Source organism: Trematomus bernacchii, unplaced genomic scaffold, assembly GCF_902827165.1.
Source record: "Trematomus bernacchii unplaced genomic scaffold, fTreBer1.1, whole genome shotgun sequence".
Classification (NCBI taxonomy): Eukaryota; Metazoa; Chordata; class Actinopteri; order Perciformes; family Nototheniidae; genus Trematomus; species Trematomus bernacchii.
Window position 1 is genome coordinate 5,743,890 of NW_022987616.1, and position 23,301 is coordinate 5,767,190.

At 42.9% G+C, this 23,301-nt stretch overlaps 1 protein-coding gene across 1 annotated transcript in view; it reads right to left on the bottom strand.

The window, feature by feature from the left end:
• Nucleotides 1-23,301, bottom strand: part of LOC117484153 (rab effector MyRIP-like) — a 120,216-nt gene that overhangs the window by 13,051 nt on the left and 83,864 nt on the right. The window contains 7 exon segments of the mRNA XM_034132637.1: nt 218-747; nt 1,897-2,068; nt 4,611-4,772; nt 6,663-6,743; nt 6,843-6,940; nt 8,566-8,652; nt 22,202-22,338. Coding sequence (XP_033988528.1) covers nt 218-747; nt 1,897-2,068; nt 4,611-4,772; nt 6,663-6,743; nt 6,843-6,940; nt 8,566-8,652; nt 22,202-22,338 — 1,267 coding nt within the window.

The window sequence follows — 23,301 nt, forward strand, 5'->3', positions numbered from 1 at the left end:
ACGGCCTCCCTAACTCCCTAACTCCCAGAATGCTCCTTCATGATCACCAAGCTTCCCTTTCACTCTGTATGCTCTCTGTGTGACTAACTGAACTTTCTTGCAAGAAATAAAATACGACAGACAGCTGAATGGTTTGATTCTGTATCCACATTTGATAAATAAATTCCCACCACACATATAAAAGTATTTGTAAGTATAAAATAAAGCTGAGTTTAACCTTGGGGTTGAAGTTGACGTCCAGGGCCTCTGAGGGCACTGGGTACGGGGAGAGGTTCTGGTGGAGGTGTTGGTGGTACAGCGGCTGGTGGGGGGGGTGCAGGTGTGTGTCGGTGGGGGGTCCTTTCTTCCTCAGCAGGTTGTGGGGGGGGTTTCGGGGACAGGCCGACAGCACGGACGAGGCCTCGGAGTCCGAGTTGAGCGTCTCTGTGTTGGTGTACTGCCCGGAGGAGGGGGAGGTGACGGGCAGGTGCTGCGTGTACGTCCACTCGGGGTCGTGCTGAGAGTCCGTGTAGTACGTCTCGTCGGACATTTTGCGCCTGAACTGTCTCAGCGCCGCCCCCCAGCCGCCCTCGTCGTCCGGCTCAGAGTCGGACCCCATCCCGTCGTACGCCGACACCACGCCGGACTCCTTCTCCAGCGCGCTGAACACCAGGCTCTTCCTCTTGGTCAGCAGGCTGGGCCGGGACAGCTGGGAGCTGTGCAGAGCGATCCAGTTCCCGTCCGGACTCTGGAGCACCGAGGACGCACCTGCAGGGACAGGAAGTTCAGAGACACTGACAGAACTGCACTCTGAGGATAGGCTGTTTGACACTGACTACTTAAAGATTAGATTCCTTTTATTGTCACTACACAGAGTACAGCGAAATTTCAAGCATTCCCGATGGTGCAATCACACATAACAGACAGAATAAGTATCAAATACAAGCTAAAACTTTTAATATATGATATATAAAGTGACTATAATTTGGACCTATGATAGATTGAACAGTACGCTTACAAAACAATACAACATTACCATAAAATACAAGAACAATACGGTCAAGGCAGTACAAAAAGTCAGTAAGTAAGTTATTGCGCATGTATTTATCAGTGCAGTTGATGCAGAGCAAAGATTAAAGCGTCTACTGAGCTGTGAAAATGTATTCTGATGATGATTGAGCACATTTCAATTTCAATATACAGACATTTCTTTATCCACGTTGTATATTTTCCAGCTATAAGAAGGTCGTCCTGGGGCCTGAAACATTAAGCCCCCACCCCCTCCCCCAGCTTGATGTTCCCTTTGTGGGCTTTTTGTGTTTTATTGTCTTAAATACGTCCTGCTGCAAAAACCAATTGGGAGAAAAATAAAGCTGAAATGCTTTAATCGATTTTATTGTGCATCCTATTTGTCATACTCGCATCTGCACCCAGAGAGAGAGAGAGAGAGAGAGAGAGAGAGAGAGAGAGAGAGAGAGAGAGAGAGAGAGAGAGAGAGAGAGAGAGAGAGAGAGAGAGAGAGAGAGAGAGAGAGAGAGAGAGAGAGAGAGAGAGAGAGACTGTGTGTTGTTTCCTGGTTGTGTGTCTGTGTGAAAGAAGAGTGGAACTGCCTAACCTCTCTGTTAGGAGAAAATGGAAAAGGTACAAGTGTGTATGGAGTTATGTCAGCGGCACAAAGCTGGTATTGTTTTCAATCTGTGAGTGTGTGTGTGTGAGTGTATGTGTGTGTGTGTGTGTGTGTGCCACTGTGGGAGAAAAATAAAACTGAAATGCTTTAATCAATTTTATTGCGCATCCTATTTGTCATACTCGCATCTGCGCGTGTGTGTGTGTGTGTGTGTGTGTGTGTGTGTGTGTGTGGTGTGTGTGTGTGTGTGTGTGTGTGTGTGTGTGTGTGTGTGTGTGTGTGATGTTTACTGGAGTTGTCCAGGCGGTCCACACTCTTCCAGCTGGGGAGTGCTGTGGCCTTGCCCTCCCTCTTTAGAGAGGTGTAATCTTGTAACCCTCCACCGGCCCGGGCCCCCCCCTCTTCCTCCAGACCCTTCTCTGGGGAGTCGTCACTGGTTAGGGAGAACGCTGAGCGCGAACGCTGTAGACAAAAACACAGGCAAAAATATGATTTGTGAGAAGAAAAAAAAATCAAATGCATGCACCTCTGCTGATATAAACAATAAGCGTCTGAGCTCAGGCATCAGTCTCTCTGGAAAGAAAACGTTTAAAACTCTGGAAATGTAAAGTAGTAAATCAGTCTGGTCTGTATATAAGATCATTGTTGACTTGAGTCTGAGCAGCTGCAGACAGGTTTTACTGCCTGGACGGCGGCAGCAGTCACATATAATATCCACTTACAGTAATTACATAATATAAAGGAAAGCCCTGCTGGCTAGTCTACTTCCTGTCTGGGCAGAAAGCTGTGGCTGTGAGTCAACAATCCCACCAGCAGGGGGAGCTAGACAACAACTAAAGAGCAAAGCAGACAACAGAGGCTCGACAGTCATCTGTGAGAGACATGTTGTGGAAGTTATAGGATCATAACATGTCTTTATATTAAAGAAACAAACAAAAAAACTAGAGCAAGACACTTTGCCTGCTCTGTTAAACTTTAAGGCAAATTAACAGGTCTACTCTTACTCATCTTGTCAATTAGATCTTCATCCTAAAGATTTGGGGTCAACAAATTCGACTTCCATCTTACAAAACAGTCTAAAAAGACATTTGAACTGCCTGCTTTCCCCCATGTATCTGATGGTGTTCTTGTATTGAATCTTATTTTCTTTTGCTTTGTTTCACTTAGGTGACATTTAGCATTGCTATTGCCCAGGAGTCAATGCAGGTGTATCAAGCAATACACCTCTCAGAAACACATGCATGCACACATGTGTAGATTTAGTAGCTGTTCCACTGGGAATGAAAGGAACAATATGGAGGGGATTTAAAGCTCATTCATGTGCACAAGCTAAACTTAAATCTCATTGGTGAACAGTCGGTCTTTCCCATGACTTAACATCCAAGTTAAAGAACTGCATATCTAAAGTATGGACAAGTAGAGAAAATATATACGTTTGTAGAATGGGTGGGATGCACTGTTCAGATTACTCTAAGCATCATTGTTGAGGCAGTGCAGATTTGAGTGTGTATTTGCATGCCTGGTGTCTTAGTGTTTGCAGAGAGCTGATAAACAGCGCCTGTGTGTGTGTGTGTGTGTGTGTGTGTGTGTGTGTGTGTGGGGGGGGGGAGGATCCCCTCGTATTTCACGGGACTTTGATCCACGCTGAGTGAAACAGCGGGAAACAGAACGGCGAGGCCAGGGGAGCGCAGCTTTGAAGCTTCGCTCACACACGGGACGATGACAAATCTGCAGGAGTCCCCGCTGACTCGTAGTGAGAGGCAGGTGTGTGTGAGTGTGTGTGTGTGTGTGTGTACTATACACCTCAGTGAGTCCCTGTGTGTAGTTTTTTTCAAACCTGGAACATTAAGTGAAACCGGTATTCTGTGGATTTGGATTGACTTGGCACACATTTGTAATATTTGTAAGGCTTTGCCAACTTAAGGGGAGAATCCACTGTAAAACACTTCTAAAGAGAAAAGCTAAGCCAGGCACCTGGGGGTCTATTTTGTTGCTAAGTGGGCTATTTTCCCTGAAGCATACAGTAGATGAACCTAAAAAGCAGCACGTGTACTGTCTACCAAATCCAAGGAATCCTCTAAATGAGACAATTTGAACACATTTTTTGTTTGAATATGCTTCTAGAAAAGCATGAAAATCTACATCATTGTCAACTTTTTGCACTTTTTTGGAGAATACCTTAATCCTGCAAAACATTAAGTGGACAAAGTAAAGGAATTCTAACTCATCACCACTAGATCTGAAGAGAAATGCAACCCTTAATAAGACCACATCATCCCCACTACAGTCTACTACTGTCCTTAGGCAAGACACTTCACCTGAACTTGCTCCAGTGGGTATTGTCTACAGTAGATGACCATTACATGTATGTATGATCTGTATGTGTAATGTGTATTTGTAAAGTATATAATAATAATATAATAAATATAAGGATTATTATTATTATTATTATTACTATAATCTGTATAAAAGAGGAAGTAATCAACATAAAAAGGCACCCTTTGGTCGCCACTATCTAGTTGTTTTGAAAGCAGCACTGACATGAGAGGTTGGAACTTAGTAGAGCTGAACATGATATTTTTAGGAGAAGATATCATATACTTCTATACAACCTGAATTATTTTGTAACCAGTGTTGGAGATGAGAAAGAAAATCCCGTTTTAGACACTTGGCTTCACTTTTCAGACGTGGAGGTTGTCTCCTGGGTGCCACTGAAACGATTCATGCCAAACACAACATTCCTGTGTTTTTTTAAACATGGCAAACACAGAGACAGTGGCTGAGAAACACATAACGAAACACAGACCCTCCACTGTTTGAACTCTGAAACTAAGCGAGAAAACCAAACCACTATTGTTTAAAACCAAATCTGCAAAGAGTTTAGAAAACTGGTGAACACTCAGCAGTTCACACGCGCTGACAGCACAGCTTTGTGGGGACTTCACCAGATCCGGTTGACATTTCTTTGTGTTTTTTTTTTAGTTTGAGCAGATTCATCACTGACCCACAGAGAGTAGGAGGTCTTCAGAGGGTCCTGGGGAGCTTGTGAAGACGCTTGAGGCTGCGACGGAGAGGTGAGTTCACCGGACTGGATTGGATTCTGAGGCTGCGGCCAGACAAAGTCGTACTCTGTCTGCATCTCCGAGCGCTTCCTCCTCTGGATGATCTGAGCAGAGAGGGAATAGAGAAGGATAGAGCTTGATTACACTTTTGCATTTTGGAGGGGTCCCGACACTGGACGGGTTGTCGCGGGGAGGAGGTGCTGCCGTACTGACATTTATTGTTCATTATTGACATTTGTTTTAGATTACTGGTTTTCTATTTATTTATTATTTATTTATTAATTATTTATTTATTTATTATTTATTTATTTAATTAATTAATTTTATTTATTCTGTCTGTGTATAATAAATCCAGTTCAACATACCCTGGATATGTTTGAGTTATCTGGCTTAACTAATCCAAAACAAACGCGCTCTCGCTAAGTGGTCCTACGACGCTGGTTATCAACTCGGTAACTCAAGCCAGGGTTTCTCTGTCCGGCTGAGTGTGCGTTCACATGAAAGGGGCGGGGTTAGCAACATTTGACCAATCACAAACATGGACAAGCGTACTGACAGCGCAACGTCATACTTCCTGAATGAAAAGTGAACTATAATATTAGACAAATATGAAGACGTTAAACATTAAACATCCATGACTTAAACACTTTATCCAGGATCAAAGCCACATAGCTGCAGCTGCAAGGTGAATACAGCTGGTAACAGAAAAAGTGTTTGAATGCGTACATTAACAGGTTTATGAAATGCCCCGTCTAAGACACGAGTGGATCTGACTTTAATTACATTTGACTCAAGTGTTTCGTCAACTTAATGTGTTGCTTAAAATAATACTTCTGCATACAGTATGTGACACTGTGAGTGTTGCACGGCCAGATACGGCTCAGCTGACTCAGATAAGGAAATATATGATACATTATGATGTGATATGATATGAATGATAATGGGACACATCGACGTCTCATTTCATTTCATTTCAAACCTTTATTTATCCAGGTGTATCCCATTGAGATCATTGATCTCTTTTTCAAGGGAGACCTGCACTCAGTGCTGCGGACTGTACTTAATGTTACTCTGATCCGGTTACTTATGTTGTGGCAGATATTTAAGTAAGCTTTCTTAACGCTAATGTTATAATAGATTGCTCTGAAGATGGGAGGGGATATTCTATTAATTTTCACGTTCACACAGTCGGTGATTTTGGCCGGCCGTCTTTCCTGCAACGGCAGTTTTTCTGTATTTCCTCTATCCTGTAATATGACTTGATCGCTTTAAACTCCGCACACTGAGCTCTGATTGGTCAGCAGGCGGTGCTTTCACTGAGTTGATCTCTTATCCTGGAACCTAACCTGCTCCGGAGCAGGCTAGCCGTTCAGCATCAGTTACCATGGAGATCTAGCCCGGTAAAAAGAGAACCAGCGCCGTAGGACCGGAAACCCAGAGTTAACCCTGAAGTTACCTCGCTAAGTGAAAATCCAGCTTCGTAGTACAGGCCTCTGGTGTTAAGCAGTATTTACATTGTTACTCTATCTATCTTTCTATAAAGTGAAGATTTGTTTACCTACTTTTGACGCATGCTCTGATAGAATAACTGTATGCTGTTGAAAAAACCCAATAAACAAAGTAAAGAAAAAAAAAGAAGGATAGAGCAAATGTTATCAAGCCTTTTATTAAAAACAAATATATATATGTATTATTCGAGGTATACAAAACATGAAAGAGGTCAGACTGAGAGCTGCGAGGTTTGTAAGCACGCTGCAAGCTTAACTCAAATAAGAAATTATAATAATAATAATTGCAACTCTGAAAATGCTAATTAAATCCCATTACAGCTTATTACATTTGCACAAAGGAATGAATAATTTTCTATAATAAAACTTTAAAACCAATATCCAGTTTCCATTTGAACTTTCTTTTAATGTAACACACCAACTGCCTTACAGTTCAGATATCGGACAAATGTTCATTAATGTTCATGTTCATTCATTCAAAATTACTTTTTGTACGATAGTTGTGGCGAGTTCCTCTATGAGTTCCTCTTTGTGGTCCTGCAGATATCGAACCTCATTCTGCTTCTCCTGCACACAGAGAGGGTGACTGATTAAAAGGGGAAGGGGAGAGACAGGGGGAGAAAGGGAGGAATCAGAAGGAGAGAGAGGGACGCAGTGATTCCTCACCAAGCTGTCACTGAACTCCTCCGCCTTAGCGATGGCTTCCTCTATCGCCTCCTCAGCGACACGCAGGGCGACTGTGAGCGTCTCGGCCATACTGTGTCCTGAACCACACACACACACACACACACACACACACACACACAACACACACACACACACACACACACACCACACACACACACACACACACACACACCCACACACACACACACACACACCACACACACACACACACACACACACACACACACACACACACACACACACACACACACACACACCACACACACACACACACACACACACACACACACACACACACACACACACACACACACACACACGAGATATTACACCCTACAAACTCCATTCTTCCTTAACACACATTTCTACAGCTCCCTTTAACTAAGCGTGGTATGCAACGAGGTACATGTACTCAAGTACCAGTTTGACGTACTTCACTTAAGTAATGTCACAAATAGTTTATCCGAATTGTTAGTATTTTAAAATACTTCAATAATGCATTAATATTTATAGTCCAATTATGTGTATATGATTCTGAAATGAGCCATTCTGCATAATTAGTACTTTTACTATAGTCTATTTTGATGCTTATGAATGAAGGACTTGTAACAGAGTATTTTTACAGTATTGTGACTTTAACAAAGGAACTACCTCCGCCTTTAACTCCCACTGTGATCAAACAGTTAACCACAGCTGTATTACAACCCCTCTCATGGGTCACAAGGAACAATATTTTGCACAGACTTTAATTAATTAATTGAACACCCCTGCTGGGCTAAAAAGGTATTTAAGTGAATACATCTGAGAGGGAAAACCACTATTTGGTGAATATATGAGTATTAGATGGTTTTGTTCTCAAACGTTGTACTTAAGTCGCGATATTTCAACAAATGTTACTCCTAGTTTAACTGAAATTAGAATGTGTTTATCTCTTTAGATGATTGCACAACACATGTTTAATAGAAAACATTTCAACATACTATTACTGTCCATTTGAACACTGCAGTTAAATTCTACACATCTACACTGCAGACTGAAAACCCACCTGTTTCCACTGCAGCTCGGCCAATTAAAACAATCATCATGAATAAAAACCTCATCTCTCTTCTCTGCGTAGCACTTAGGAAGTTTGGACTTTTTAAAAACTAATGCACTCGTGGGATTCTTGCTTTTCTGAGTTTGCATCTTAATGGTTGAATGCACTTGCTGTGCGTTGCTTGGGATAAAAGCATCCACTAAATGTAATTATAATATTATGTAATAAAAACACACGGATCCCACGGCTTCTCACGCGCTACACAGCAGATCTTGATCATTGCATAAACTCCTCGTGTTACTGGGAGACAGGTGTGGTGTGTGCATTGACCGGCATGTGAGACTAAACGTCTGTAGGAGGCTTTCGCTTTATCTGTGCGTGTGTGTGCATTTAATTCTCAACAGCAGTTTTATGTGCATCTGTGGATTTATGTGTGTGTGTGTGCGTATGAATTTTTAATGTGTTTCAATTCACTTGATGGGACCCCCCCCTACACACACCCCTCTGCAGAATGCTCTCCAACAATGAATGAGCAATAACTATAAAAGCTTACCCGTTCTAAGGGACGAATGGAAAGCAATATGGCTACTAAAGCAGGCGAGGATCAGCTATAAACCGGAGAAGCTAATGTTAATTATAATAGCGTCTGAATTACACATCTCTCACCTTCGCTCTGTTTGTAGAAGGCGGAGTCGCTGCCACAGACGCTGCCATCGTTGTCGTTGCCGGTGCTTCCCTCGTGAGCGCTGCTTTCTAAAGAAGCGGAGAGAGAGAGAATGACAAACCCAGTGTTCAGATGAAAGCCTTCAAACTGACGCCTGTCACAGAAATGCAAAAATATCCCGCTCGTATCATAACGTCTCATAATGTAGCTGCGCACTGTTGACACATTAAAAGTAGGTTACAGAGCGCACAGTGTCTCTAAACTCCTCATTGTGATCCTGTCAACTGTATTCCCATCTCCTTTTTGTCATCTAGTGAATCATAGAGTTGTGTGTCTTCTACTCGGTCCCTATTGAACACACACAAAGAAACATGATGTTCAAAAAGAAACATGATAATTCCTTGTACCTTTCAAACTAATGACACTTATCATGAGCACCATGCTTCCTCATTCAGGCCAAGTCTCTACAGTGCTGTATTTGTTGTGTAAGTATCTTTTTAAACTTATTCCAACATCTAGAGTAAAACCAAGATGGAAAATATGTGATTATAATCCTCACACAGCTCCACTTAAAGAGCAGCGAGGGCCCAGAGAAGGTGTAGTGGTTACAACATCCCCGCCTTCAAAACCACACACACTCCCTCAGGGGCCCATTAACTCGTGTTAGACACTTCTCCTGAGGTTTGCATTCAGCCTTTTCATCTGCAGAAATGAAGAGATTTGGACATGTAGGTTATTAGAGAGACAAACTGTCAGAGAGTGCACGAGAGGGATTTGCAAAGCACCAAGGTGTTAGTCTGACGGACCGCGATCCAGGTACGTTTCCATCCCCCCCCCGCGACCACAGATCCTCCAGACAGATCTGGACCATATGTAACAATCAGCTTATATTTTAAGCCTAGTTACCATTGTAAAACTTCGGGAGCGACTGTGGGAATTTAACAAGGCAAAGAGAGTGGCTGATATATTAAGTGTGTCCTCTAAATAATAAAGTTCTCCCCCCAAACTAAAACCTAGACAGAGTCAGTCTGGCGTCTCAAAATCTGTTTAATTAGCCCAAACACATTCAACACCTCCAACAGAAGTAAAGACACAAATTAGTAATTCTCCGGCAATGTCCAGCTTAGAAAACATAATAAGTCCAAAGTCACTCCACAAAAAGGTAAACTGGCTCCAGATCCACCATCCAGCTCATTTCCATCCAGCAAGCAGAGCCAAAACCAAGCCAAACCTTTCCAAAACACAGGCCCGGATCCAAAACTGCTGACAAAACACAGCCAAACTCCACGACTCCTGTCCTTGGCTGGCAACTTCTCTTCTGTTCCTGTCCTGTTGGGCCGGTTTCAGTTCTGGATGAATGCACAGAGACAGACGAATACTTGTGGTGGTTTGGTGCAAAAGTCTGCCTTCAAGGAGCCAGAGCCACTCAGCGATCTGTGCCATAGCTCACTGACATCACAGCTGAACACACAGCGATCATTGATGTTGCCATTGGATGCATTCTTGGGCCTCTCCCACAAGCATATGTCTTATAAAGAAAGCATATAAAAGCAATAAATGTAATGGAATCATTTCAGGAGAGGCCAACACAGGAACATATGAAGCCAGGGAAGCAAAACACATCTAAATGCAAGAAGCTGGCATTTAATGTCCTCCCTCTGACAGCAGCAGTAACACGGCCGGCTGTCAGATGTGTTTCAGTTTGCTGCTGTTTGTCAAAGCGCTGAGACGTTATAGTGCAGAGTAAGCCAGCCATCACACACTCCTACATTTCTCCACCGTGACACGCAGTGACATGCTGTTACTCAACCAGAAAGGACTATTTTTATATTCTCCTATACATCTGAGTACATGAAGTATCTGCTCTAACAGCAGCTTGAGTCTAAAGATGTGACTAGCTCCGATTTAAAGAGTGTGTGTTTGATTTAATGCAGCCCAGCGTATCTCCGGGGGACATTCCCATGTTCCTCGGATTTATATTGCACATAATGGGAACAGCTCTATCTAACAACGCCTTGTTTAAACCATTTTTGAGCATTTTTTTATCAGATTTTAAAACATTTTAATAGTGTGGCATGCAGCAATAGACTATTCACGATGGTTTGGGGATTTAACCCAAGTTTTGAATCAAGTTTTATTCACAGAACGACCCACTCATTGCCTTTTATTAGGGGAATTTCTAATTGAAATAAAGATGACAATAGTTTTTTGTTTGTTTATATCCATTTTAGGCCTTCAAAAAAATATGTAAAGACAATATTTATCAAATATTTTTAATACAAAATGTGTCAGATTTGCTGCACAACATGAGGAGAATACGTGGAAATATTATGAATATTATGAAAATGATTATGTTTGTGAATAATAAACAGATATTAAAGTGCAGTTCTACCCTTCTGCTGCTTTCAGAACAATGCTAAAACACTACCAATTGCTTTGTAAAGTTTCCAGCTAACTCCCAGAGTGTGTTATTACAGTCATCGATATAGAAGAAAGGCATTACAGTGTGCAGCGCTGGAGGAGTGTGAACGAGTGTTAACAGAACAGAGAACTGGGAGCAGACACACTCCCAGTCGCTGCTCGCTGTAACAAATCCTCACCATTACACGTCTGAGCGGCTCTGTTCCCGCCTGGCTGGAGCTGAGTCACTGAGGACGGGGACAATAGGGGGGAAATGACCTGCAGCAGCTCGACACGATGTAGACACATGAAGGAGAGCTGTCAGGGAAAGTGAGCCGCCTCGCAGGAACACACACACAGGTGCACACACACACACAGGTGAACACACACACACACAGGTGAACACACACACAGGTGAACACACACACAGGTGAACACACACAGGTGAACACACACAGAGGTGCACACACACACAGGTGAACACACACAGGTGAACACACACACACAGGTGCACACACACAGGTGAACACACACAGGTGAACACACACACAGGTGAACACACACACAGGTGAACACACACAGGTGCACACACACACAGGTGCACACACACACAGGTGCACACACACACAGGTGAACACACACAGGTGAACACACACACAGGTGAACACACACACACAGGTGAACACACACACACAGGTGAACGCACACAGGTGAACACACACACACACAGGTGAACACACACACACACAGGTGAACGCACACAGGTGAACACACACACACACAGGTGAACACACACACACACACAGGTGAACGCGCACACAGGTGAACGCACACACACACACACAGGTGAACACACACACACACACAGGTGAACGCGCACACAGGGAACACACACACACACACACACACACACACACACACACACACACACACACACACACACACACACACACACACACACACACACACACACACACCACACACACACACAACACACACACACCACACACACCACACACACACACACACACACACACACACACACACACACACACACACACACACACACACACACACACACACACACACACACACACACACACACACACACACACACACACACACACACACACACACACACACACACACACACACACACACAGTTTAACGTCAGCCTCTGTCACAACATAACGTGTGTGAGATAACCAAAAGTGTAGCTGTCACCTGTCAATCAAACAGATGCAGCCGGAGGGCCCGCCCCTTTGTACGCAGTAAAAAAATAAAAAATATTTTAGGGCAAAAATACATAATTTTTTCATCAGATTTGCTTACCAACTAGTTTTGGCCTTCAATCATATTATAAAAACTCAAATTCCAAATAGAACATTTGATTGCTTATAACATTTTAGTTAATTGTGAATGCCAATTTGTTGTTTGTGTCAGAAAAAGATTACACTAACAATATTAGTATTATACTATTGTTTATTCGTTTTTTGGTAAAATATTGTTTCTTTGGTTTCAGCTGTTCATAAAGGGACAGTCTGTAATATGAAAAGGCTCTAGATGAAATGTCTTGACAGCTTTTTTAAGATGACAGTGATCACTGAGTGTGAGGACACCACATCATTGTTGTGTTTGTAATTGTTATACTCACACCTGCTGTTCATCAACGAGCAATATCTGACACGGCAGAAATGAAACAATGACTAGTGTGAAAAAACAGAGCAATGTTTTTGGCACTTCTGCTTTGTCATTATGTGTGAGTGTGAGTGTGTGTGTGTGTGTGTGTGTGTGTGTGTGTGTGTGTGTGTGTGTGAAAGTGTGAGTGTGTGTGTGTGTGTCCCTAATCCAACTTCTGCATTTCCCCTCTATGAACACCCTCACACCTTTGTCCCTCACCACTTGCCGTCCTGCCGCTCTGAAGAGTGGAGGAGGAAATCGCTCGATATTGCCATAGTAACTACACAGACGACAGCGGTGGCCTGTGTGTGTGTGTGTGTGTGTGTGTGTGTGTGTGTGTGTGTGTGTGTGTGTGTGTGTGTGTGTTGTTTCCTGATTGTGTGTCTGTGTGAAAGAAGAGTGGGAGAACTCCCTGACCTCTCTGTCAAAATGGAAAAGGTACAAGTATGTTTGGAGTTATGTATGCGACACAAAGCTGGTTTTGTGTGTGTGTGTGTGTGTGTGTGTGTGTGTGTGTGTCTCTGTGTCTGTGTCTGTGTCTGTGTCTGTGTCTGCGTCTGTGTGTGTGTGTGTCTGTGTCTGTGTGTGTGTGTGTGTGTGTGTGTGTGTGTGTGTGTCTGTCTGTGTCTGTGTGTGTGTGTGTGTGTGTGTGTCTGTGTGTGTCTGTGTGTGTGTGTGTGTGTGTGTGTCTGTGTCTGTGTGTGTGTGTGTGTGTGTGTGTGTGTGTGTGTGTGTGTCATCATGGCAAAATGTGTTTCTGGAGACACTGCTATAGTGGGAACTACCACTGAACCTGTTTTCAACAACTAGCATTTGTGAATCGTGAAACTTTAAATACTTTTGAGAATAGACCACTTCATGGAAAATAAACCCTCTGTTGTTTTGGTGAAAAAGTTTGGAAATTGCTGAAAGTTAGTGTGAGGATTTAGTAGAGTGATAACGAGTGTCGTTACGAGAGGATATGCTGACACACAGAGGTAACTAACAGAAGACTGTATAAATAAATGAGCCAGTTAAGCTCCACTTAGATCGTACTGAAGCGCCGGCAGCAGAGAGACGAGGAGGAAGAGTCCAGACGGTTCTCTTTCAATTACAAACCAGCATCTGGCAGCACAGAGCATCGTAAACAACGTCCTCAGAACAACGGCTGAGGAGACAGAAAGTGAGTTCACATCCAGAGCGCAACGTAAACAAACAATTCATCGGTCTCTTTTATTTGGGAGATAAGAGCGTCACTTTCTTGCCGAGATGATGCCAATTTAATTTAAATATGTCGTCAAATGAAAATGGGGTGCTTTAGGAAACACTCTTTTGAAAATATGAGTTATTTGTATCCGTAATACTGACCGTCTAAGGGATGCACGCAGCACTTACAAGCGTGTGTGGGCAGGAATGAATTGGTCCCAGGGCCAACATGACCTTTAAAGTTTTAACGGATGGAGGAGGAATGTGAAATGAGGGAGCAAAGTGTCTCCAGTCATTCTTACGATTTCATTTTTCCATTTTCATAATGCAGCTACTGTCACCTGCGGGCCATTGTACCCGACTTAAAAGGAGTCTGATTGGGATAATCCTTTTAGAGCATGAACCCGGGGCGAGAACAAAGCTGCAGAAGTTCAAAAGGGCAGCCTGGAGAAAAATAAATGTTCCAACGGCTGCTTCTAATGCAGAGGGAAATGTCAATCAATACCCAGTTCCACCCTCTCATCCTAATCTGATTAGAAAAAAGACAAACTCGAGGCATAAGAACTTCACTGTGAATCCAAACTGTAGGACAAAGTCAGGTCCAGCTCCTGAAGGTTAAGATAAGATAAGACTTTATTCATCCGGAAGGAAATTGTTTTGCCAGAGTTACAAAAATACAATAAACACAGCAGCATGATAGTAAAACTGTACACTAAAAAGAGCAATTAAATATCTACAGGAAACATAGACGGTCACATAATTAGTGTAAATATTACCAGTATTTAGTAGTGAAAAAAAACGTAGTGGCAGATACATAATTGCACGTTATCATAGCACATTATTAGACTCCTGGTACTAGGATGGGTTAAAAGCAGATAACACATTTCACTGTGTGTGCTCTGCATGTGTGACCATTACAGAAGGGTTCATCCCTCCCAATTCTAATTCTAATAATAATAATATTGCACATGTTCTATAGCAGCGAGTGTTTTGTAATGATGGTAATGATATTGCACATTGTGTTGATGTGGAAGTTCTCAGCTCCCTTTATTGAAGGGTGACGAGTAAAAGAGTTTGAAGGTCAGACGTTCATTTCACACACATTAGTCAGCTGACATGCAGTCACGGCTGCACACGCTCCACACAAACAGATGCACTTTTGTTCTTGACACCGATGTGGTCCGGACCCTGTAGCTGTTTGCTTTTTAGCGACAGCCCTGGCTCTGGGTTCCTGTTTAACATCGCGGTCTCCAATCCCTGCAGACAGAGCGCTGCACTCTGAGTCACCGGCCTTCAGCTCAGAGAAGGAGAGGAACGCTCCGACAACACAGCTCCGAGTTCTTTTACAAATCTACTAAGAGAGGTGAATCAGGGGGTCCTTGTGTTTTGTTTACTCTTATTTTGGCGGGGGGGAACGACAAGGGCAGTGTTCACATTAATCTGGAACTGGCTTACTAGATTAAATCAGCAAAACGCTCACTTGTCATGTAATGCCCTCTTTTCCTCGTCTACTTTCTTGATACAGTTATACCAGTTTTCATGGAAGCATTTATATTCATTAGGTATGCTGCCCCACATACAGTAGCCGTAAAAGAATTTCCCCACAGCTAGAAAAATGTAAATGAGGTAGGGAATCATTATCTGACCTTGGTTGGCCGACATAAAAGGGTAGTGATGCAACGAGCAAAATTAAGGTTTGGCAAAAGAGGAAGAGCTCCAGAAACACATTTATAGATTTAAGGGCAATCTATGGAAACACTGAACAATGATCCCACTTGCAAGCTTTTATTAACAGTGTATATTTGGATATATTTTATTCTATATCATTTGGGTTTTTTTCTCGCAAAGAAACGCTTATTGATGGAAACATGTCAGCAGCTCAAATGGAGACAGACAGGTCAGACTTACAGCCCATAAACGCAACCCAAAAGTGAAGGTCAGAAAACCATATGATGGAGAAACACTGAAATCTAGATCCCAACTAAAAATACAGTTAAATAATTCGTAAGTAAACCACCAATTCTGGACAAATTGATTTGTAAACTCTAGAGCAGGGGTGCCCAATATCGCAAAGGTAGTGTGGGTAGATCACATGGCATTGACATTTTTTCTTTTTTACTTTGGCATTTGATTGACGTAGAGGTAAGCCAGTCTGAGTTGTATCGTGCCATACGGGTTCATGCAGTTATGAGGGGGCCTCACCTCCTCTGAAGCGCAAATGCGGCACACTATTATGCGCTTATTTGGCGCAATTATTGTAAGCGCGCCACAGTTTATCCGCCGTTTAGTCCACTAGCCCCCCCCTCCACGCGCTCGCGACACAGACTACCCTGTAGGTAGATCATTTGGGCTTGGTCATTTTAAAAGTAGCTCCCAAGCTGAAAAAGTGTGGGCACCCCTGCTCTGGAGTATGGATTATATTTTCTCAACTTTGGGTAGGTAACAAATGCACACAAATCAAACCTGCAGAGTGTAAAAACACAAGCATACAGGTATTGTGCATTAAATACAAAGACTAATAATGTATGTTTTTTCATCTGTGCATCACTGCATGCTCCGATGCTTTCAGGTTAGGGCTGTGCGATTATGGCAAAAATCATAATCACGATCATTTTGGTCAATAATTGATATCACGATTATTAAATACGATTATTCATTGACTTTGAAAACATCCATTTATTGAACTTTTAAATACAAATAATAATTTGAACAGTATCTTTTTAACTGTTGATTTCCCTGAACGTATAATTCAACTGAAAAACCAATACAAAAATAAATGTTACATAAATAATATCAAAATAATAAATACCAATAAACAAGATCAACAAATATTTTGGAGCGCACTTCAACAAGGTACTAAACATATATAAATATGATAAATACAAATACATTTGATCAAATATGTTGCAGTGCACTGTCACAACCTAGCAAAGCAAAATAATCGTTTTTTTCGATTATGTTGTTTTCGTAATTGTGGCAGGCCAAAATCGTAATTGCGATTAAAATACGATTAATTGCACAGCCCTATTTCAGGTGTAGTTGAGGACATCATAACTTGAAAAAGACAGACATAGAAAGCCTCAGAAACCCAACACTGCTTCTCCTCTTCTCCCTTTCACTTCTCCCTCCTGAGATATCAGCGGGTCTAAAGGTTATAATGTGTTTGAATCGAATCTCTCGAGTCGCTGTCGTCTTATTTGATCGGTGAGAAGAGAGCGACAAACACTTTGAGGGATGTGACAGCAAACACAAAAGGCAGGATAAAGGTGGGAGAAGAGTAATCCCTGTTTGAAATGAATGAGATTTAAGTTATAAAAAGAGGGGGGGGAAATCATCCTCATTCCTGCTTTTGATACTTCAAGGACTCATGTTGAATTTCATGGAGGATTTTATGATGGTTTACCATGAAGCCAGACTTCAGTGATGTACAAAAATACACACTGATGGAGATTTTTAAATAGCTGAGCTGTTATTAAAATTAAAAGGTGTCTCGGTGCCAATATATCACGAGGGAAATAAACATAATACCTCCTGGATCAAGTGTACAGCCAAATCTAAGCATACGAGTACAGTGAGTCAGAAATGTCTTCTAATATAACACTCTTTAAGGAAGTAAACACATTCACTAACTTGTCAAAAATATGAAGATTAGTTAAGCACGAAAACAGTAACCAGGGGGAAACTGTGAGCTCGAATGGGTCGGAGGAAATCCCTGGTTTGTTGATCAGTACGAATCCCAAAGTGTAAAAACCTGAAGTGTTGTCACCCAGAAAACGACCATGTGTTGGTCTTATATTATTTGATTTTGTAAAGATTCAACAACGGAGACAGTCTTTGTGCTAAGATAAGAAAAGTAGCAGCTGGTGGTAGCTTCAGAAATGTAGGAAAGCCTAAAAGACATTACAGTCGTATCAATCTCCTAATCTAACTTAATGACATCATGTTGATTTCTTCCTTGTAAACAATTATTTATTCAATACTAATAACGCCAAGAATGTGTTCAGACATGTGCAGTGATGTTATTATAATTCTATAAATAAGCTTCATTTACTCTACCCTTTTACCCCAACCACACAGCAATCTAATTTCAAATCTAATTTCTAATCTTAATTTAGTGTGTTGACATGTGCACCAAAGGCTGAGTGTGTTCAGGAAGCATTAATGCATGAGTAAACACTTCATGCCATACTGCAGCCAAGGCATTAATTACTAATTGAATAGTTCCTCGGATCAGTGCCTGGCATCTGCCCGTCCACTTAATGACCTACTCAAATTAGATTTAAAAAGAAAAAGGGAAATTCAGCCGCTTTAAAGAAAGTGCAATAGGTTTCCAGATATTTTCCATCTTAAGTCCACGGTCACAGACACTAAGGAAATAATGTGCTTTTACTTCAAAACATTAACTTGAGTTATGCAGATTCAGATTACTGATATGATTACTTTAAGCTACACAGCACTACATAAAGACATCCAATTAACTCCACCTTCACATATCATTTTGAAATGGGTCATATTGAGTAGTAAAAGTATATGTTTAAGCTTTATACTTATGCTTCAGTAAGATTTTGAATGCAGGACTTACTATCTCTACACTAATGTATTGAAGTAATAGCACATTATTTCTACTTATGCTAGTACAAGATCTTGGCATGGGAACCGAAGGGTCGCTGGTTCAAGTCCCGATTAGACAAAGAGTAAACTCTGGGTGTTTCTCAATCGCGAGTACGCTTGCTTGGTAGCACATGTCTGCCGAGCATCTTGCTTCAGAAGCGAGTCAAGAATACTTCCTGGTATTCGGAAAACAAAGAGTGGAACACGCTAGCAAGTGTGCAGGTGTGCGTCATATGAGAGGCCCCGCCTCTTACATCTTCCGCCACAGATTTGGGGAAATTGGTCCGTGCGCAAAGCATTGTGGGGATTTTAAGACCGCGGAGTCTACTCATGTGCAGCCTCGATATTTCTCCAAACGGAGTACGCCGGGCTCGGTAGATTTCCAAGTATGCTGGAGATTGGAACAGTACTTCGGCGGCACTCGATGACGTGGTATGCTTGAAATAGTGGCTCGGAAGCAGCTTTACTCGCGATTGAGAAACACCCAGTGTGTACTGGAGAGGTGACAAACCCCCACAATGCTCTCTGTTGCTGTAAAACATCCCATCCTCTTCTGTATGTATTCAGACCTACTGTGTATAGGAGTTAGCATTTATATACCAGCAGGAATGATACAGTTGCTACTTCTTCCTCCAACTCTGGTTGAATCTCTTTCTCCTCTCGGACACATAGTCCCCCGGTGGAAGGATATCAGTAACACAGCCGCATCATCACTGCCTGGTAGCGCAGATGTTTGACAGGAAAGTACAAATGTCTCTGTGTTGTCTTCCTGTCGGTCTGAAGGTCACTCTCTCTCTCTCTCTCTCTCTCTGGGGAACGTGATGAATGTAAAACGGTCACATCTCCCTCACTGCTGTCACATCAGCCGCCACTTCACACGCCTACAGAATTCATTTCACAAGCATCGGCGCCTCGGTGATAATAAAAAACGGAACTTTACTAGCACGCGTATTAGAGGCCGCCTATATTCCACATATGGAAATGTTTGACATTCCTGCGGCTGCTGTTCCTGAATGAGGTGTTAAGACCCTGGCAGAGCAGCGTGTTGGCGCTCAGTCGACTAAGTGATGATGATGCAACGTTAGTTTGTTAATGAGCAACATCTTTATCTCATTTATTTTGTATCCCAATCTACAGCTGATTCACTTCCTTCAGTGAAATCTCATTATCAGTTCATTTAAAAGCAGGAGACGTTCCTGATCTAATCACGCTAATCTGTTGCCATTATAAGCTTGTTGAAACACTTGACAGAAGAGCTTTAAAAAGGGCATTTTCATCCAAATACATTTAAATTCAATCATGTTGTGACAGCTCCAATATCGGCGTCTTTTACATTTTCTCAATCGCTTTCATTTCAATCTGATATAGGCACACACACACACACACACACACACACACACACACACACACACACACACACACACACACACACACACACACACACACACACACACACACACACACACACACACACACACACACACACACACACACACACACACACACACACACACACACACACACACACACACACACACACACACACACACACACACACACACACACACACACACACACACACACACACACACACACACACACACACACACACACACACACACACACACACACACACACACACACACACACACACACACACACACACACACACACACACACACACACACACACACACACACACACACACACACACACACACACACACACACACACACACACACACACACACAGGTAGCGGGTACTACGATGCAAGCGTTTGAGAATTGGAAGAGTTTTAATCTGCTCATGTGAGCCGAGAGAGACCAGCAGAGAATAATCCTCCCTCCTCCATCCAGTGATGTAAGAGACAGGAGGAGAGGAGAGGAGAGGAGAGGAGAGGAGAGGAGAGGAGAGAGAGGAGAGGAGAGGAGGAGAGGAGGAGGAAGAGGAGGAGCAGGGAGAGGAGGAGAGGAGGAGAGGAGAGGAGGAGAGAGGAGAGAGAGGAGAGGAGGAGGAGAGGAGAGGAGAGGAGAGGAGAGGAGAGGAGAGGAGAGGAGAGAGGACGAGGAGAGGAGAGGAGAGGAGAGGAGAGGACGAGAGAGGAGAGGAGAGGAGAGGAGAGGAGAGGAGAGGAAGAGGAGAGGAGAGGAGGAGAGGAGGAGAGGAGAGGAGAGGAGAGAGAGGAGAGGAGGAGAGAGGAGAGGAGGAGAGAGGAGGAGAGAGGAGGAGAGAGGAGAGGAGAGGAGGAGAGAGGAGGAGAGAGGAGAGGAGAGGAGAGGAGAGGAGAGGAGAGGAGAGGAGAGAGGAGAGGAGAGGAGAGGAGAGGAGAGGAGAGGAGGAGAGAGGAGAGGAGAGGAGAGGAGAGGAGAGGAGAGGAGAGGAGAGGAGAGGAGAGATAAATAAGGAAATTAAATTAAATGCAACGAAATGAAAGGAATAAGAAAAGGGAAGGAAAAATAATTGAGGAAGGAGAAGAGAGTACAAGAAAGGAAAGGAAAGGACAGGAGGACAGGTGAGGAGAGGAGACAAGAGGACATCAGGAATATGGATGATTGATGGAGTAAAGAGAGATTTGTATCCACTCAAACACCTGAGATGAAGCTACCATCAAGTTAGTAAAGTCAATAAACTAAGCTATTATATCCCTTTAGTTTCGTCTTCCTTATTGCAGGATATAACTAATACACACAGTTTGGCTTTCAAAAACAACCGAAGCATTAAACCTTTCAAAAGCCCAGAAATATGTTGGAGCGGTTCTGAATCACAGGGCGGACACTCGGACACACACAATATTTTAATAATGGAAAGGTCTGCCCCCTTGTAGTGTTTCCATGTTTTCCAAATCCCTCTCACGGGACAATACGGATGTGAACCAACGAATCATGTTATTAGACTAAAGCCTCTTTCTGACCAACATATTTTCAGATTCCCAGCGAGCTAAATCTGGCTATTTGATCCTGGCTAGACGTGCTGTCTGCGAAAGGAAATGATTATAATAATAACAGGCAGCATGTTATATTTCAATGCATTGTTTGACTGGTGGTTCTTCTTGTCTTTAAACAGGCCAACAAACGTAAACATTGCAGATGAAATAAACGTCCATTGTGTCCCTCAACATGCCCTCATTCTAACCTGATCCACTCCTGCTCAAAGTCTGGCCTGATTTATCCCCCTCTGCATCTTTTTAATCCCATGTATTTTTTTTTTAAAATAATGCCTCGTATCCCGCGACAGAAGCAGACCGATCATGTTGCAGCCGGGTCAAAACAATGTTATCTGGAGCAGGATCAAAGCTGCGCGGCGGCACAGGAACAACTCACAGAGGACGCAAAGTGGCCTGAGAGCCCCCGCGGGGATTACCATGCAGGACGAGAAGGAGCCCGTCACTATCACCGACTCCCGTTCAAACACAAGAGCTTTTACAAAATCAATCTGCAGCCGTGGAGTAAAAGGGGGTTTCCCCACATCAAATATACACGGGTAAATAAAAGTGCCTAACCCTGGATGCGTGTGTTTGAAAAGCTTTGTGTCTACATGCCAGTGAGAAGCACAATGAGTGATCATTCAACACAATAATGAGCAATCAAGTGACGGTGTTTCCTCCAAATGTCCACGTGAAGCCTCAAACCAGCATTTATGAAAACGTGACACAAGGCTGCTCTGCAATCAGAATGAGGCAAATGAGATTGATTAAAATATACAAAATAAACAGCAAAGGCTTGGCAGTGTAACAAAGATTTGATTAGAAAGTGAGCGAGTTACCGGGCAGATCGGAGAGCGCCCCTCTCTCGATGATGTGCTTCCTGTACAGAGTCTTCAGAACCTTGGCGCTGCCGAACCTCTTGAAGCGACTCTTCACGTTGTTATAATACCATTCAAGAGACTGTGTCCTCAAAACCCTGCCGACAAGAAGGGAGGAGGGAAGGAAGAAAACAAGATATTAAGTCAAAAAGAACAGATGGCAACGGATCTGGCAGCAAGCAGATTTTATTATAATTACAGCAGGATTATACGTTTGAGTTCAAGCCAAGACAAATCAATTAAAATCTGAGTGTTTTATTTCATTCATTAGAAGAAGATAATCAGACCTTTCCAATAAATCAAAGCAAAGAAGGAATGAATTCAATCGCTCTCTCTCTGCTTTGAAAATGGGATTTCTTTAATTGAATTGTTTTTCAAAGTATTTGTAGTTTTAGGATGTAACGTCATATACTTTGTTAGGCTCGTGGTGCTCATATGTAAAGCAGCTCGTCCTCAGGGCAGATGATTACATAGAGAGTTATGGAAAGCCTCAGAGCAGCGCTCCGTCAGATTTCATGAAACTCTGCCAACCTTGTGTTTAACCAGCACTCCCTCCTGCTCCGAGTCCTCACACACATACAGTACGTGAGGCCAAACAAACACACGCTAGTTAATGACATATTATTCATCACCATCACCAAAATCAATCCCACTACCAAGTGTTTCAGAAAGTGCCCATGTTGCTAAAGGATGTTGACCTCTTCTACATAAGACACAAATCAATCAGCTACACCTCATCGACATGGTCCTTCCTGAACACTGTAGTTCATTTTCAGTCATTCCTTCATGCATGTTGATGCTGCTGTTCAACAGAGAGACTAGTGAGGGAGAACAGCCGCTAATAAAAGCATCCTGAGTGTCCCCGAGGCGGCTACATCCCTCCTTCCTAACCTCCCTTCCTCTTTCACAGTGGATTTATGATCCTATCCAGCTCAATGGGCCTCAGTCAACTTAGCCCCTCTAATGGTGCCCGCCGAGCTCCAGTGAAGAGGGGGAACTCTTTATCTGCCTCTGGGCCCGGAGAGGAAGGCGAAGACATGTGTCTGGAAGAGCAACATAGC